Source organism: Bos indicus x Bos taurus, chromosome 15 (assembly GCF_003369695.1).
Source record: "Bos indicus x Bos taurus breed Angus x Brahman F1 hybrid chromosome 15, Bos_hybrid_MaternalHap_v2.0, whole genome shotgun sequence".
In the NCBI taxonomy this organism is placed as follows: Eukaryota; Metazoa; Chordata; class Mammalia; order Artiodactyla; family Bovidae; genus Bos; species Bos indicus x Bos taurus.
Genome location: NC_040090.1, coordinates 60830628 through 60844940, shown reverse-complemented (window position 1 = coordinate 60844940; position 14313 = coordinate 60830628). Strand labels below are relative to the sequence as shown.

Sequence of the window (14313 nt, the reverse complement as noted above, 5' to 3'; positions counted from 1 at the left end):
TAAAATACAAGCTCCCTGCTTTGGCCTTCAAGGTGGCTCGTGTGGTGCTTACCTTTTGTTCTTTACCCACGTGGTCTTCCATCTGGGACTCACATTATTTTACTTTCTAGAACCACCCAGATTTTTCCGATCTCAGGGTCTTTGCACATTTCTCTAATGCTCCTCTACCTGGAAACATGGTTAGGTATTTCTCATTCTTTAGGTTGCAACTTACCTGTCACCTCCTCAAGGAAGCATTCCTTGATCTAAAAGAGATCTTTACTGTCATTCTTTAATCAAACAATCCTGTTTATGTCTTTTACGACTCTGCTTACGGTTTACAATTGTTTTGGTCTCTTTGTTTAGGAATTTGTCTTCTTTACAAGCCTGTAAACACATATGTTCTGTTGACTTTCTTTATTCCCCATGACTAACACAGTGCCTTGCGTGTGACAGGGGTTCAGTACTTACCTGTTGAATGAAAGGGTGTCAGGCCTACACTAACCCTCTATGTATGTTACTTTAATGTTCACAAGATGTCTGGAAGACAGATATTTCTCTAATCCCAGTTTATGAGCAAGAAAAATACAAAGTTTATAGGTGGGAAATATCTTGCCCAAATCCACGGGTGGAGAAGCTAGGAACTGGAGTTGGACTGTCAAGCCCCACGACGTGAGGACTCACCTCACTGCACTTCATTGCTGCTGAGTAGAGAAGAGAAGAAGTGACCCTGTGTTTAATATTAGCTCAGTCATATAATCATGATGGTATGATCATTCATCTAGAGCCAGACATCCTGGAGTGTGAAGTCAAGTGGGCCTTAGGAAGCATCACTACAAACAAAGCTAGTGGAGGTGATGGAATTCCAGTTGAGCTATTTCAAATCCTGAAAGATGATGCTGTGAAAGTGCTGCACTCAATATGCCAGCAAACTTGGAAAACTCAGCAGTGGCCACAGGACCGGAAAAGGTCAGTTTTCATTCCAATCCCAAAGAAACGCAATGCCAAAAAATGCTCAAACCACAGCACAATTGCACTCATCTCACATGCTAGTAAAGTAATGCTCAAAATTCTCCAAGCCAGGCTTCAGCAATATGTGAACCATGAACTTCTCAGATGTTCAAGCTGATTTTAGAAAAAGCAGAGGAATCAGAGATCAAATTGCCAACATCCACTGGATCATCGAAAAAGCAAGAGAGTTCCAGAAAAACATCTATTTCTGCTTTATTGACTATGCCAAAGCCTTTGACTGTGTGGATCACAATAAACTGTGGAAAATTCTGAAAGAGATGGAAATACCAGAACACCTGACCTGCCTCTTGAGAAATTTGTATGCAGGTCAGGAAGCAACAGTTAGAACTGGACATGGAACAACAGACTGGTTCCAAATAGGAACAGGAGTACGTCAAGGCTGTATATTGTCACCTTGCTTATTTAACTTATATGCAAAGTACATCATGAGAAATGCTGGGCTGGAAGAAGCACAAGCTGGAATCAAGATTGCCGGGAGAAATATCAATAACCTCAGATATGCAGATGACATCACCTTTATGGCAGAAAGTGAAGAAGAACTAAAGAGCCTCTTGATGAAAGTGAAAGAGGAGAGTGAAAAAGTTGGCTTAAAATTCAACATTCAGAAAACTAAGATCATGGCATCTGGTCTCATCACTTCATGGCAAATAGATGGGGAAACAGTGGAAACAGTGTCAGACTTTATTTTTCTGGCCTCCAAAATCACTGCAGATGGTGACTGCAGCCATGAAATTAAAAGACACTTACTCCTTGCAAGGAAAGTTATGACCAACCTAGACAGCATATTCAAAAGCAGAGACATTACTTTGCCAAGAAAGGTCCATCTAGTAAAGGCTATGGTTTTTCCAGTGGTCATGTATGGATGTGAAAGTTGGACTATAAAGAAAGCTGAATGCAGAAGAATTGATGCTTTTAAACTATGGTCTTGGAGAAGACTCCTGAGAGTCCCTTGGACTGCAAGGAGATCCAACCAGTCCATTCTGAAGGAGATCAGTTGTGGGTGTTCATTGGAAGCACTGACGTTAAAGCTGAAGCTCCAATACTTTGGCCACCTGATTCGAAGAGCTGACTCATTGGAAAAGACCCTGATACTGGGAAAGATTGAGGGCAGGAGAAGGGGACGACAGAGGATGAGATAGTTGGATGGCATCACTGACTCGATGGACATGGGCTTGGGTGGACTCCGGGAGTTGGTGATGGACAGGGAGGCCTGGCGTGCTATGGTTCATGGGGTCGCAAAGAGTCAGACACGACTGAGCAACTGACCTGAACTAAACTGATTTTGTGATTTAGAAGATCTTGACGTGGAGACCCTGGCTCCTTTCTCCAGACTGCTAAATCATCTGTTTCAGAGGGCTTTTTTTCCCAAAGACAAAACAGGTTTGAGTCTCTGAGGTCTGAGTTCAGTTCAAAGCCAAGAAACTATTTGAACCCATCTTTCCTTCATTGGCATACTGTCACTTTTCTAAACTAGCTGTGCAATTTCATGGCCTGATTCTTATCATTTGATCTTGTTTCATCTCTCTGTAACTACATTGAAAAGAATAGATCTCCAAGTTGGTGATTTGTGGTAGTTCACTGTGACTCTGTTCCTTATGCTCTAGCGTGAGACGCCTAACACATATCCATCCCCAAGATGTCAGCATGGTTCCCGATACTAGACCAGATAACAACTTCGGGCAGGTTAGAAAACAGCAACCCCCAATCTCTACCAAATTCCTAATAACCTTTTATTGGGGAAAAAAAATTATCCTCAAATTCATACAGACTATCAAAGGATTGCAAATGGCCAAAATACTCTTGAAAAAGAAGAATAAAGTTGGAGGCCTTATATTCCTGATTTGAAAACTTACTATGAAGTTATGATAATCAAAACAGTGTGGTGATGGCATAAAGACAGAAAACAGACCAATGGAATAGAGTCCAGAAATAAATTCTTGCATGTGTGGCCAAAGGATTTGGGACCAAGATGCCAAGACCATTCAGTGGGGAAATACTTTACAACAAATAGTGTTAAAAAAGCTAGATAACTACACGTAAATAACACTGGACCTTTACTTTACCCATGCATAAAAATTAACTCAAAATGAAAAAAAAAATTTAACTCAAAATGGATACAGAATCTAAATGTAATATTTAAATGTATAAAACTAGAAGAAAACATGGGAGAAAATGTCAAGACTTTATAGGTTTGGCAATGATTTCTTGAATATGATGCCAAAAGCACAGAAAACAAAAGGAAACAGACAAGTTGGTCTTCAGCAAAACTAAAAATGTATGTATCAAAGGACACCATCAACAGAGTGCAAAGCTAACCCATAGGAGAAAATATTTATAAATCATATAATTGATAAGAGATTCATATCCAAAATACATAAAGAACTCTTACAACAGCAAAAACCAAATAACCCAATTAAAATATGGACAAAGGACTTGAACAGATATTTCTCCAAAGAAAATATACGAATGGCCAATAAGCACCTGAGAAGATGCTCAAATTCTAGGCCTTTTGTGGTCAGCTGCTCAGTTGTATATGACTCCATTGACTGTAGCCCACCAGACTCTTCTGTCCAAGGAATTTTCCAGGTGAGAATACTGGAGCAAGTTGCCATTTCCCACTCCAGGGGATCTTCCTGACCCAGGGATCAAACCCGTGACTCCTGCATCTCTTGCATTTGCAGGGGATTCTTTACCACTGAGCCACCTGGGAAGCCAGACCTTAAGAAAATGAAAATTAAAATTACAATGAGATACCACTTCATACTCATTAGGATGACTGTTGAAAGAAAGAAAGAAAGAGAAAGAGAGGAGGAAAAAAAAGAGGAAGGAAAAGAGGAAAGGAAAGAAGTGTGAGCGAGGTTGTAAGAAAAGTTGGAACCTATGTGCGTCACTGGTGGGAATGTAAAATAATGCCACTGCTGCTGCTAAGTCGCTTCAGTCGTGTCCGACTCTGTGCGACCCCATAGACGGTGGCCCACCAGGCTCCCCCGTCCCTGGGATTCTCCAGGCAAGAACACTGGAGTGGGTTGCCATTTCCTTCTCCAATGCATGAAAGGGAAAAGTGAAAGTGAAGTCGTTCAGCAGTGTCCGACTCTTCACGACCCCATGGTCCGCAGCCTACCAGGCTCCTCTGTCCATGGGATTTTCCAGGCAAGAGTGCTGTGGAAAATAGTATGGCAATTCCTCAAACATAAAACCACATGATCCAGCAATTCCACTTCGAGGTGCATACCCAAAAGAAGTGAAACCAGAGACAGGAACAGATATTTACACATCCATGTTCATAGCAGCTATATTCACAATAATCAAAAGGTGGAAGCAACCCAAGTGTCCACTGATGAATGAATGGATAAACAAAATATGGGATATGCATACAATGGAAAATTTGACACATACTGCAACTTAGGTGAAGCTTGAAAACATTATGTTAAGTGAGATAAGGCACAAAAGGACACATGTATGATTGTTCTTATGTGTATGACTATTCAGGTTCATAGGAGAAGGCGATGGCACCCTACTCCAGTACTCTTGCCTGGAAAATCCCATGGATGGAGGAGCCTGGTGGGCTACAGTCCATGGGGTTGCTAAGAGTCGGACACAACTGAAGTGACTTAGCATACACAGCATTCAGGTTCATAGAGACAGAAAGTAGAATGGTTGTGACTGGGGACTGGAAGAAGAATGGGAATGGGGGTTTAATGAGTACAGAGTTTCAGTTGGAGAAGGTGAAAAGTTCTGGAGATAGATAATGGTGATGGTTGTTGTGATGTGAATGTATTTAATGCTACAGAAGTGTACACTTAAAGTGGTCAAAATGGTTAATTTTATGTTACATATATTTTCTCATAATAAAAAAAGAAAAAAAATATTTAACTTTCCTCCCAATTTTATTTTGATTTACAGCTAAAATTGTGTAGAGGATGCTGTGCTAAGCTGTCCAGAGGCCACTTTCAGGGCTGGAGGACTTGCTTCTCCACATGGGAGGATGCTCTCAGCCAATCAGCCTCAAGAGGTTGCCCTTGGCCACAGACAGCTGCCTCTCCCCAGATCAAGCTGTGTTCCCCAGGCAGCCTGAATCCAACGACCATTCCACGCAAGGATATTACAACTAGTTTCACAGCTCCCGGGGTCTGACTGAGGCCTTGTGGGGCCTGCAGCAGGGCTTAACTTCTCCCTCGATCCAACCTGTTTGCTTCCTTTTTCATAAAGGTGTTGAAAGCATTCTCTAATAAATTTCCTGCAAAATAATAAAAGGAAGGAAGGAAGAAAAAGAAAGAAAGATAAAGGATCCAAAATGACAACAGCACTCCTGCATTGTGATTCCACCATAAAAAACTGTCCTAACAACTAGATAAATACATGATGTGAGGCTTGAAATGTGGCCCTTCATCAGTGCAATGGTTTCTCTTTGCCTCCATCCCATCCTTGGTTTTTGTAGTTTTTATCATCATTCAATAACCTCAGATATGCAGATGACACCACCCTTATGGCAGAAAGTGAAGAGGAACTCAAAAGCCTCTTGATGAAAGTGAAAGTGGAGAGTGAAAAAGTTGGCTTAAAGCTCAACATTCAGAAAACGAAGATCATGGCATCCGGTCCCACCACTTCATGGGAAATAGATGGGGAAACAGTGGAAACAGTGTCAGACTTTATTTTTCTGGGCTCCAAAATCACTACAGATGGTGACTGCAGCCATGAAATTAAAAGACGCTTACTCCTTGGAAGGAAAGTTATGACCAACCTAGATAGCATATTGAAAAGCAGAGACATTACTTTGCCAACAAAGGTTTGTCTAGTCAAGGCTATGATTTTTCCTGTGGTCATGTATGGATGTGAGAGTTGGACTGTGAAGAAGGCTGAGCACCAAAGAATTGATGCTTTTGAACCGTGATGTTGGAGAAGACTCTTGAGAGTCCCTTGGACTGCAAGGAGATCCAACCAGTCCATTCTGAAGATCAGCCCTGGGATTTCTTTGGAAGGAATGATGCTAAAGCTGAAACTTCAGTACTTTGGCCACCTCATGCGAAGAGTTGACTTCTTGGAAAAGACTCTGATGCTGGGAGGGATTGGGGGCAGGAGGAGAAGGGGAAGACAGAGGATGAGATGGCTGGATGGCATCACTGACTCGATGGACGTGAGTCTGAGTGAACTCCGGGAGTTGGTGATGGACAGGGAGGCCTGGCGTGCTGCAGTTCGTGGGGTCGCAAAGAGTCAGACACGACTGAGCGACTGATCTGACCTGATCTGATCATCATTCAGCTGGATTGATTGATGAGTGTGCACCCGTCCTTCAGCAGGGCCTGAGCGGCCTTGATCAGTGAGGGAAGCATGTCAGTGACCTAAGCCTCATCACCCAGCAGAACCTAGAAGTCATTTCTCCTGTCAACCAGATCAGGAATACGAGAAGCTAGGAGAGAGGTCACTCTAGCTCTGTGGTCCCCTTTCCTGGATCACACTCCCTGTCCAGGCTTGCCTCTCTCTCCCCAGTCTCTCCTAGCCCCAGCTCACTGTCTCTAGCTTTGGTCGTAGGCAACTGTGTTTCCCAGAATGTATTTCACTCATGTCAAATGTGAAATTAAGCTTCTTGGATATGTGTGGGCCCTGAGATTACGCCTTAGTTCTCCTTTTCAGCACCAACATGAAAGAAGTTGTAAAGGAGGAAAAATGTCCTTGAGGGCATTTGACTCTAGACTAAATTCATTTTTCCAGGCAGTCTAAGTTAGACAATAAGGTGGTGGTGATGGTGAACAGGAGTTAGCAGCCAATTGAATTGACTTTATAGCCTAATGATTAAATCTTTATAGTAAAGAGAAGAAAAGAAAACCTGTTTTCAAGTTTCCTTCTTCCTCGGGCTTGCCTTTCTCTCCTTGTCCTTATCACACTTGTGCTCCATCCTCATGCAGCTCCCCTGAGAGTGGTCCACATCCCCAGCTCTCCTTCCTGGCCAGTCTTCCATGCCTGGGAAAGTGATCTCTCCTGTTCCCTGTGAATGCTGCTCTCTCAGAGACCATTCATGACTTTCCAACAGTCAAGTCCAAGAAACTTTTAAGTCTTCTTATGTGACTGCTTCAAAACTTTCTTCTCCTTTTTATTTGGTGACATTATAATGTTCCATTTCTCTATCTCTCTGACCGCATTTTCACTCTTTGTTTGGCAGTTCCTTCTGCCCATAGTTTAAATATTGATGGACTCTGGGCTCCTCTCCATCTGACTGTCCATCTTCTGTACATCTCCACTTGGATGTAACTCAAACATCTCAGAATGCACATGTCCAGAGCTGACACCATTGCTCCTTGGCTTATTACCTTGTCCAAGTCTGCCCTTCCTCTTCCACCCCTGGTCAATGTCACCAGCAGCTACTTAATTGCTCACACTGGAAGCTTTGGCATCATTGCTTGCTTGAGATACTTGCCAGACATCCCTGAGTTAGAGATGTCTTCTTTGGCTCCCCTGAGTATGCTCAGTTGCTTAGTTGTGTCTGACTCTTTGTGACCCCATGGATGGTAGCCCACCAGGCTCCTCTGTCCACGAGATTTTCCTGGCAAGAAGGCTGGAGTGGGTTGCCACACCCTACTCCAGGGGATCTTCCAGACCCAGTGGTGGAACCCATTCTCCTGTGTCTCCTGTATTGCAGGCAGATTCTTTACTGCTGAACCATAGGGAAAGCCCTTGGCTCCCCCATACAAAATGCTAACCCTCCCCCAACTCCCTCTCCCTGTACCCTTCTTCATTGTCTCTTATTTGCTCATATCACCATCTGCATGCTATTTGTCAATTAATTTCTATCTTCCACATAAGAACAGAAGCCTATAAGGCAAAGATTCTCTTTTGTCCTCTGCTATGTCCTGAGTGTCTAGAACAGTGCTGAACACCTAGTTGATACTGAATAAGTATTTGTTGAGTGAAAGAATGAATATGTATTTATTGCATGAAAGCAACTCTGATTTCTTCCCCTGCCATAGACGCCAACCTTCAGAAAGTTCCAAAGTTCCACCGTTTTTGTCTCGGAAACAGTTCTCAAATCTGCACCCTGTTGGCTCCTTCTCCAGGGTCACTGTCTTGGATCAGGACCCACCCCTTTCAGAGCACTACTGGGGCCTCCCAGCTGTTCTTGCCATGGCTGATTTTATAGTCCATTCTCCATTTTACTAGGGAAGCTCCATCTCTGAAACAGTCCTGAGTGTCTCTTTCCTCTGCTTCAATCCCTGGATAGTCACACGATAGATACTCATTACGGTGGACCTGACAACCTGGGACCCCCCTGGGGAAAGAGGTCTGAGTAGGGACACAGTTCTGTCTCCTTTCAAAGTGAGGTTCAGGAAAGAGCTGTCACCCAGAACTCAGAGATGTGGGCACTGACAAGTGGAGAGCTGATGAACTGGACACAAGTGACGGATCCTGTTAAAAGAACACGGGAGAGACACATGGAGTGTGGACTGGAAGGACTGCAGGCCAGAATTCTAGAATGAGTCATCACAACAGAGAGCAACAGCGTTACAGGGCAGGGAGGGGCTGGAGAGAGACAGAGAGGGGGAAAAAAAAAGAAATTCAGTCATGCTGAAGTGAGATAGGATTTCCACACCTGCCTGTGTTGAAAAGCTAAAAATAGGAACATTTGGGGAAAAACTGTGAGGAATCTTTTAATTCCACAGATAGGGGCTATAGGGAAGGAGGTTGGCAGAGAAGGGTGTGTCTCTCACTCTTGGTAAAATTGGAAACAGAAAAATTATATTTTAGGTATTCCAACCTTCACTGTTTTCCTTGCCCCCTCAGGCCTGTTCTCCCCATCTTTCCCTGCTATCAAGTCTCTTCCTTAGGAAAAAGTCTAATATGTTTATCCACTTAAGTTTACAAGGCTTAATGTGACCATTTTACATGTTAGCCGAACCTCATGTCTGAAGCCAAAGATGCTTGGCTTCAATACAGCAACCATTAAAACAACAACAGTAACTATATAATTCATTGTACCCAGCACAAGGCTAAGCGCAGTGGTTGCTCAATAAATATTTACCAAAAGACTTCAAAAAGCATTATTTATATTATCCAACTCTGGACACAATCTAAATATTCAGCAATGCTAAAACCATTGAAGAACTTTGGAGATGCAGAAATACCACATTGCTATACAAGATTTCAAAAGACTTTTTAACAACTTGGGGAAATGCTTATCATGAGATGTTAGGGAAAATGAACAGCATTCAAAGCTCTACTAGACTATGTCAATGATAAAAATCATATGCATTTACAGAAGACTTAGAAAAGCTGTGGGTATCTCTGGAATCTGTGGGATTTGGGGGATATTTTTAGTTCTTTCCACTTCTATGTATTTTAAAATTATTTACAGTTGGTATGAGGGAATTATTACAAAGCAAATGTTGTGAAAGATAGATTTGGGGGAGGAAGCCCTTTTTAGGTGCCCGTGTATTTCAGTCTGTTGGTGTGGCAGGCCTGGTCAAATACACGGGGGTGGGGAGATCGGGGAGGGGGGTGGGGGGGTCGGGGAGTGGGGAGTGCAAGCCTCTCCAGTAATGGAGGCTGGCTGGTTAACCAGCAGAGAACAGGTTTTAAAAGAGTGATACAGCAGTGGAGAGTCTGACCTTTGAAGAAAAATGGAGTGCATGGTGATGTTGGTTTACTGGTGCTTTGAACATAGGCAGGCAGCCTTCCACTGGGAGGGTTTCTCTGTGCTAGGCTAATAGGCTAGTCCAGCAGCTCGAACACGGCCAGCTCCTGAGTCTACCTCACCTTTTGTTCCTTAAACACTCAAGCCTTGCTCAGGGGCTGAAACATGCCTATTTTCACCCTGCTCCTCCACCCTTTTCTGTTTAAAATACAGCTGGAAGATTCATTGAAACTCTTAGTGTTGGTACCTCAGTGATGATCTTTATTAAAGTCTATAAGAACTGAGGTTGTAGCCCTTGTAAGAAAACACTATTTAATACAGTGCCTATACTATAAAACCTACATTTAAAAAAAAATCTGGGTTTATAACAGTTTTCAGCATTTGTAAACAAGAAAACCTTCAGTTATTTCTGAAAAGCCCTTCTAAACATCTGCGTTTTTCTCCTAACTTCAGTTGCTTCCCATCTCCTTCCCTTGGGATTTGTTGCCTCTGTGAGGCAAACTTCACAACAAGCATCGAACAAACCAATAAACAAAACCCAAACCAAACCCCACAACAGCGATCCCCATCCCTCTCCAAATTTCTAATTTCCTGCACTTAAAAAAATGAAGTCCTAGGCTATTCTTATAATTCAAGGATCTTAAGATCTAAATGGAGGATTTGACAACTTTGAAACCCTACGCAAACCTAAGATTTTCTTTTTATTATCTACTAGTTATTAAAGTACCCAAGCTTCCTGATGAAAGAAGGCTGGACGGCATTAAGGACCGCGGAGGCTTGGGAGAATTGTGCAAAGAAGAAATCCCAGCTCTGCCTGGAAGACTGCGTGTGAAACAGCCCGACTCCTCCGGCGGCTCCAGGCCACGTTTTGCAGGCGGCCGCATCTGCCTCCCCTGTCTCTCTTACCTCCTTGATGTGAGGCACTATTTGTGGCCGGCGTGGTGGAAGGACACAGTGAGGTTCTCACCCCCGCCCCCCGCCCCCAGCTCCCATCCCCAGTTCCATCAAAGCGAACCCGGGCCAGCGCAAGGATCTCCGAGTTGCTAGTGTGCTGAGGCTGGGACTGTCACTCATTCTCCGATCAGCGCGTGAACGCATCTCGGCAGCGGCTGGCAGGAAACAATTCTGCAAAAATAATCGTACTCAGCCTGGCAATTGTCTGCCCCTAGGTCTGTTGCTCTGCCGCCGTCCACACTCGCTGCAAGGGGGGGGGCAGAGAATTTACCGCGGCAAGAACATCCCTCCCGGCCAGCAGATTACAATGCTGCAAACTAAGAATCTCATCTGGACTTTGTTTTTCCTGGGAACTGCAGGTACATTTTCAAAATTATTATTCTCAATTTGATATGCTCATTGCCCTCTGCCCCCTCCTCGTCCCCCGAGGAACGCTGTTATTTGGGGGTGGTTTTACGTGGAATGCTAAGGGTGTTCATTTTCCTGGAGCTGAGGAAGGAGCGCGTCGTCCTTGCAGCCTAGCCGAACCCCGCGCCCTCCCGGGCTGCCTGGACCGGGACAGCCTCCCCTCGCAGCGAGCGCCGGGCGCCCCTCCAGCGCGCCCGCCCTTCCCACTTTGTGTGCCCGAGGCGCTGGGAGCCGAACCTTCCGCTCCCGGGGACGCTGCGGTCGCGCCGGCGATGGGCAGCGCTCCATCCCCGAAAGCGGGCGGCGGATGCCGTAGCTCGGTGGTGCAGCCACACAGGCTCGGCTTCCATGGGGAAGGGGTTTTCAGCCCCTGCCCCACGAAGAGTGAACAATAAGGCCGGGGCAACCGCCCGCGATCGTTATTTCCCCGGGTCTAATAAAGTGGGACTCGCCGCCTTTGCGCCTACCCCCTTCCCTCCCCGCCCCGGAGAAATAACGGTTTGCAAAAATGGGGCGAAATGGGCAGAATCTCAGGGCTGTGTGGCCGTTGTTGCACCTCCCTGTCGATATGACGTTAGTTTTTCATTTGCCAAATTGCTGGTTAGTTGCAAAGCCTGCTCTCGGCCCAGAGCAAGGAGGGATGGGAGGGTCGAGCGCTGCGTTTTGACAGGAGGAAGTGCGGAGGGGCGGAGGGCGAGGAGGGCGTGATCGGGGCTGCCTGGTGTGTGTGTGCGCGCGTGTGTGCGCGCGTGTGCCTTCACACGCACCGCGAGCTCCGTGTTGCACGGTGCGAGAGAAGAATGGCAGGTAGCCTCTCGAAACACCTCGCCTCAGTCTCCTTTCTTTGGGCGAGGTTCCCGATCCTGGGAAAGTGCGAACAATAGGGAGCTAGGAGGAAGACAGTAGTGATGCTCCAGCGGGTGGAGGGGGCCGCGCCGCCGCCCAAAACACCTTGGCGGCCGGGAGGGAGGTGGTTTTTTGTTGTTTTTTTTTTTTTTCCCCATTCGGGGTATTTCCATCCTAGCCTCCCTGGAAGATTTTTCTGTGCGTGCCCACCCTCCCCTCCAGCTGCTCACTCCACCCCACCCCGCCTCACCCCACCCTGCCTCACTCCACCCCACCCCGCCCCAGGATTTGCGTTTTGGAGCTGACGGACGGGAATAAAGGAGACGGGGATGCAGAGTGCTGGGTGGGGTGGGCGGACATTCTAGGCTGGGGGGTGGGGGGGCGTGTGCTGGGAGAAGCGCCCGATGAGAGCCGGGCGGAGGGGTCTGTGTGTTGCGACCGCCGCTGCCAGGCGCCGCTGGAGCGGCCGTAGACCGCCCGGCCGGAGTGCGGGAGAGCGGGGAGCACCCAACGCGCCCCCTCCCCGGGTGGCACGAGAGCCGCGCGCGGCCGCCGCCTCCAGCCAACTCGGGTCTCTTCTCCAGCGACCAATCAGAGAGAGGCTGGCTGGGCGGGAAGCTGTGAGAGGCTTTTTATTTCGGCGCGGGTGGCGGCCCGGGGCTGCCAGCACGGTCTCCCGGTGCGCCAGCCTAACGGTCTCGCTCACCCCCCAAGCCCAGGCCGGGAGGAACCCCGCCCTGCGGCCGGCCCCCTGCCCGACCCGCAGTTTCCGAGGAGATAACATGGAGTCGAGGTGGTCACAGGAAGGTCTCCCGGGCCGACCCGCCCGTGCTCGCCCACTCGCGCCTCCTGCACGCCGGCTTGGACCATCCCTCCCGCTCCTCTGGCACACACACGCGCACACACACACGGGCTCGCGCGCGCACGCCGAGCCGTCTGGGCCGGAGCGTGTGGCCCGGGAGGGCGCAGAGGCTGGGCGCACCGACGCGCGTGCGCTGACCGGCGCGCCTCGGGCCGGGGGCGACGCCGGGGGCGGGGCTTTGGCCGGCGGGGGCGAGCCTCCCGACGGGGGGCCAACCCCGGCTGACCCCTGGTTCTGTGCCCACTGCCCGGTGGCCAGGGGCGCCCTGTCAGGTCTTCTCACGTCGTGTCGGTAGGTCTCCGGCGCGCGATTGATTTCCCTGCACCGCACGAGTGTGTTTGTGTGATTCTGGGGCCTTCTGTTCCCTAGGTGGGGGCATGACCATACAGACCTGATCTTTGAGGGGCTCTGGGGGATCGCTCAGCTGTCCCCAACCCCGTGATGCGTGTAGCTCTTGGTGTCGGGATTCCCTAGGGAGTTATAGCAGGTACACGCCCAGGGAATCCCAGATTGGCTGTTCTTGGCTGCCAAGGTATGGGTGGCTTTCTGACCAGTGTTTGGAATGAAAGCATCCTCTTTCGGGGGCCCTAGTAACATGAGGATGGGGAGAAGGCAGAACGAACGAGAAACACATGCAAGGTTGCTTAACAAAAGAAAGAAGTTGAGCGGTTTTCCAAAGAGAAATAATTTTCCATTAAAGTATTGTTTTCACCATTGAAAAAACCAATGTAGAGTTCAAGTCAGAGGGGCAGGACAGAAACAGAAATAACAGAGCAGTCTTGCTCTCTCTCCCTCTTTCTCTCTCTCCCACCCACACACACATACACACACGTTTTAGTGTTGTTGTTGTTTGTTTGTTTGTTTGTTTGCCTCCAATATTCTAGCATCTCCAGGGACAATGGTAGTTAAGTCACTGCCCGGCTGGGAGCACATGAAAATGTAAATGTAAGGTGTGTTCATCTTAATATACCAAAGGAATTGTGTCTGCTGTCATTTTGGTGCCTTCTGCTCCTTAGTAATAAAGTGAAAGGTTGTGGAATTACACATTTGAGTTTATCGTGATGCCGTTTTAGATGTTTTGTGGAAAAATTGCTTGAATGATCTGGAATGGTTGTTAAGTCATATTTATTTGATAATTTTTGCAATTCTCTGCCAACTTGGAAGAGTCAGGGAGTGATCAGGACTGGTTTTCTAATAAGTTGCACCAGATTAAGAACAAAGAGCACCTTTGCTACCCAAAAGCTGGCTTGCATGTATATTTATAATACATATTGATATCATTCTCTAAATGAATTAAGATATGTTTCAGCAGAATTTGCTGTCAATACAGTTACGGTGAGCTAAAATTTTTTTTGATCAGTTTTCATTTTAAGATCAGTAATGTATGTTTCTGAACAAAGTTTAATGGAATGTAATAGAGCTGTGCTGTGCTTAATCTCTCAGCTGTGTCAGACTCTTTGCGACCCGAAGGACTGTAGCTTGCCAGGCTCCTCTGTCCATGGCATTTCGCAAGCCCACTGGAGTGAGCTGCCATTTCCTTCTCCAGGAAATCTTCCTGACCCACGAATTGAACTCTCATCTCTTGCACTGGCAGGCAGATTCTTCACTC

General features: G+C 46.9%; 1 protein-coding gene across 31 annotated transcripts in view; it reads left to right on the top strand.

Annotated features, from left to right (window-relative positions):
• Positions 1-10431: 10431 nt before the first annotated feature.
• NCAM1 (neural cell adhesion molecule 1) overlaps positions 10432-14313 on the top strand; it is a 362796-nt gene continuing 358914 nt past the window's right edge. For 7 of the 31 annotated variants that reach the window (XM_027563714.1, XM_027563718.1, XM_027563716.1 and 4 more), the window contains exon 1: positions 10600-10947. In XM_027563714.1, coding sequence (XP_027419515.1) covers positions 10896-10947 — 52 coding nt within the window. In that variant the 5' untranslated portion in view covers positions 10600-10895. Of the gene's footprint in view, positions 10948-14313 lie in introns of all 31 variants that reach the window. The other 24 variants (XM_027563726.1, XM_027563730.1, XM_027563728.1 and 21 more) reach the window with 12 other exon arrangements.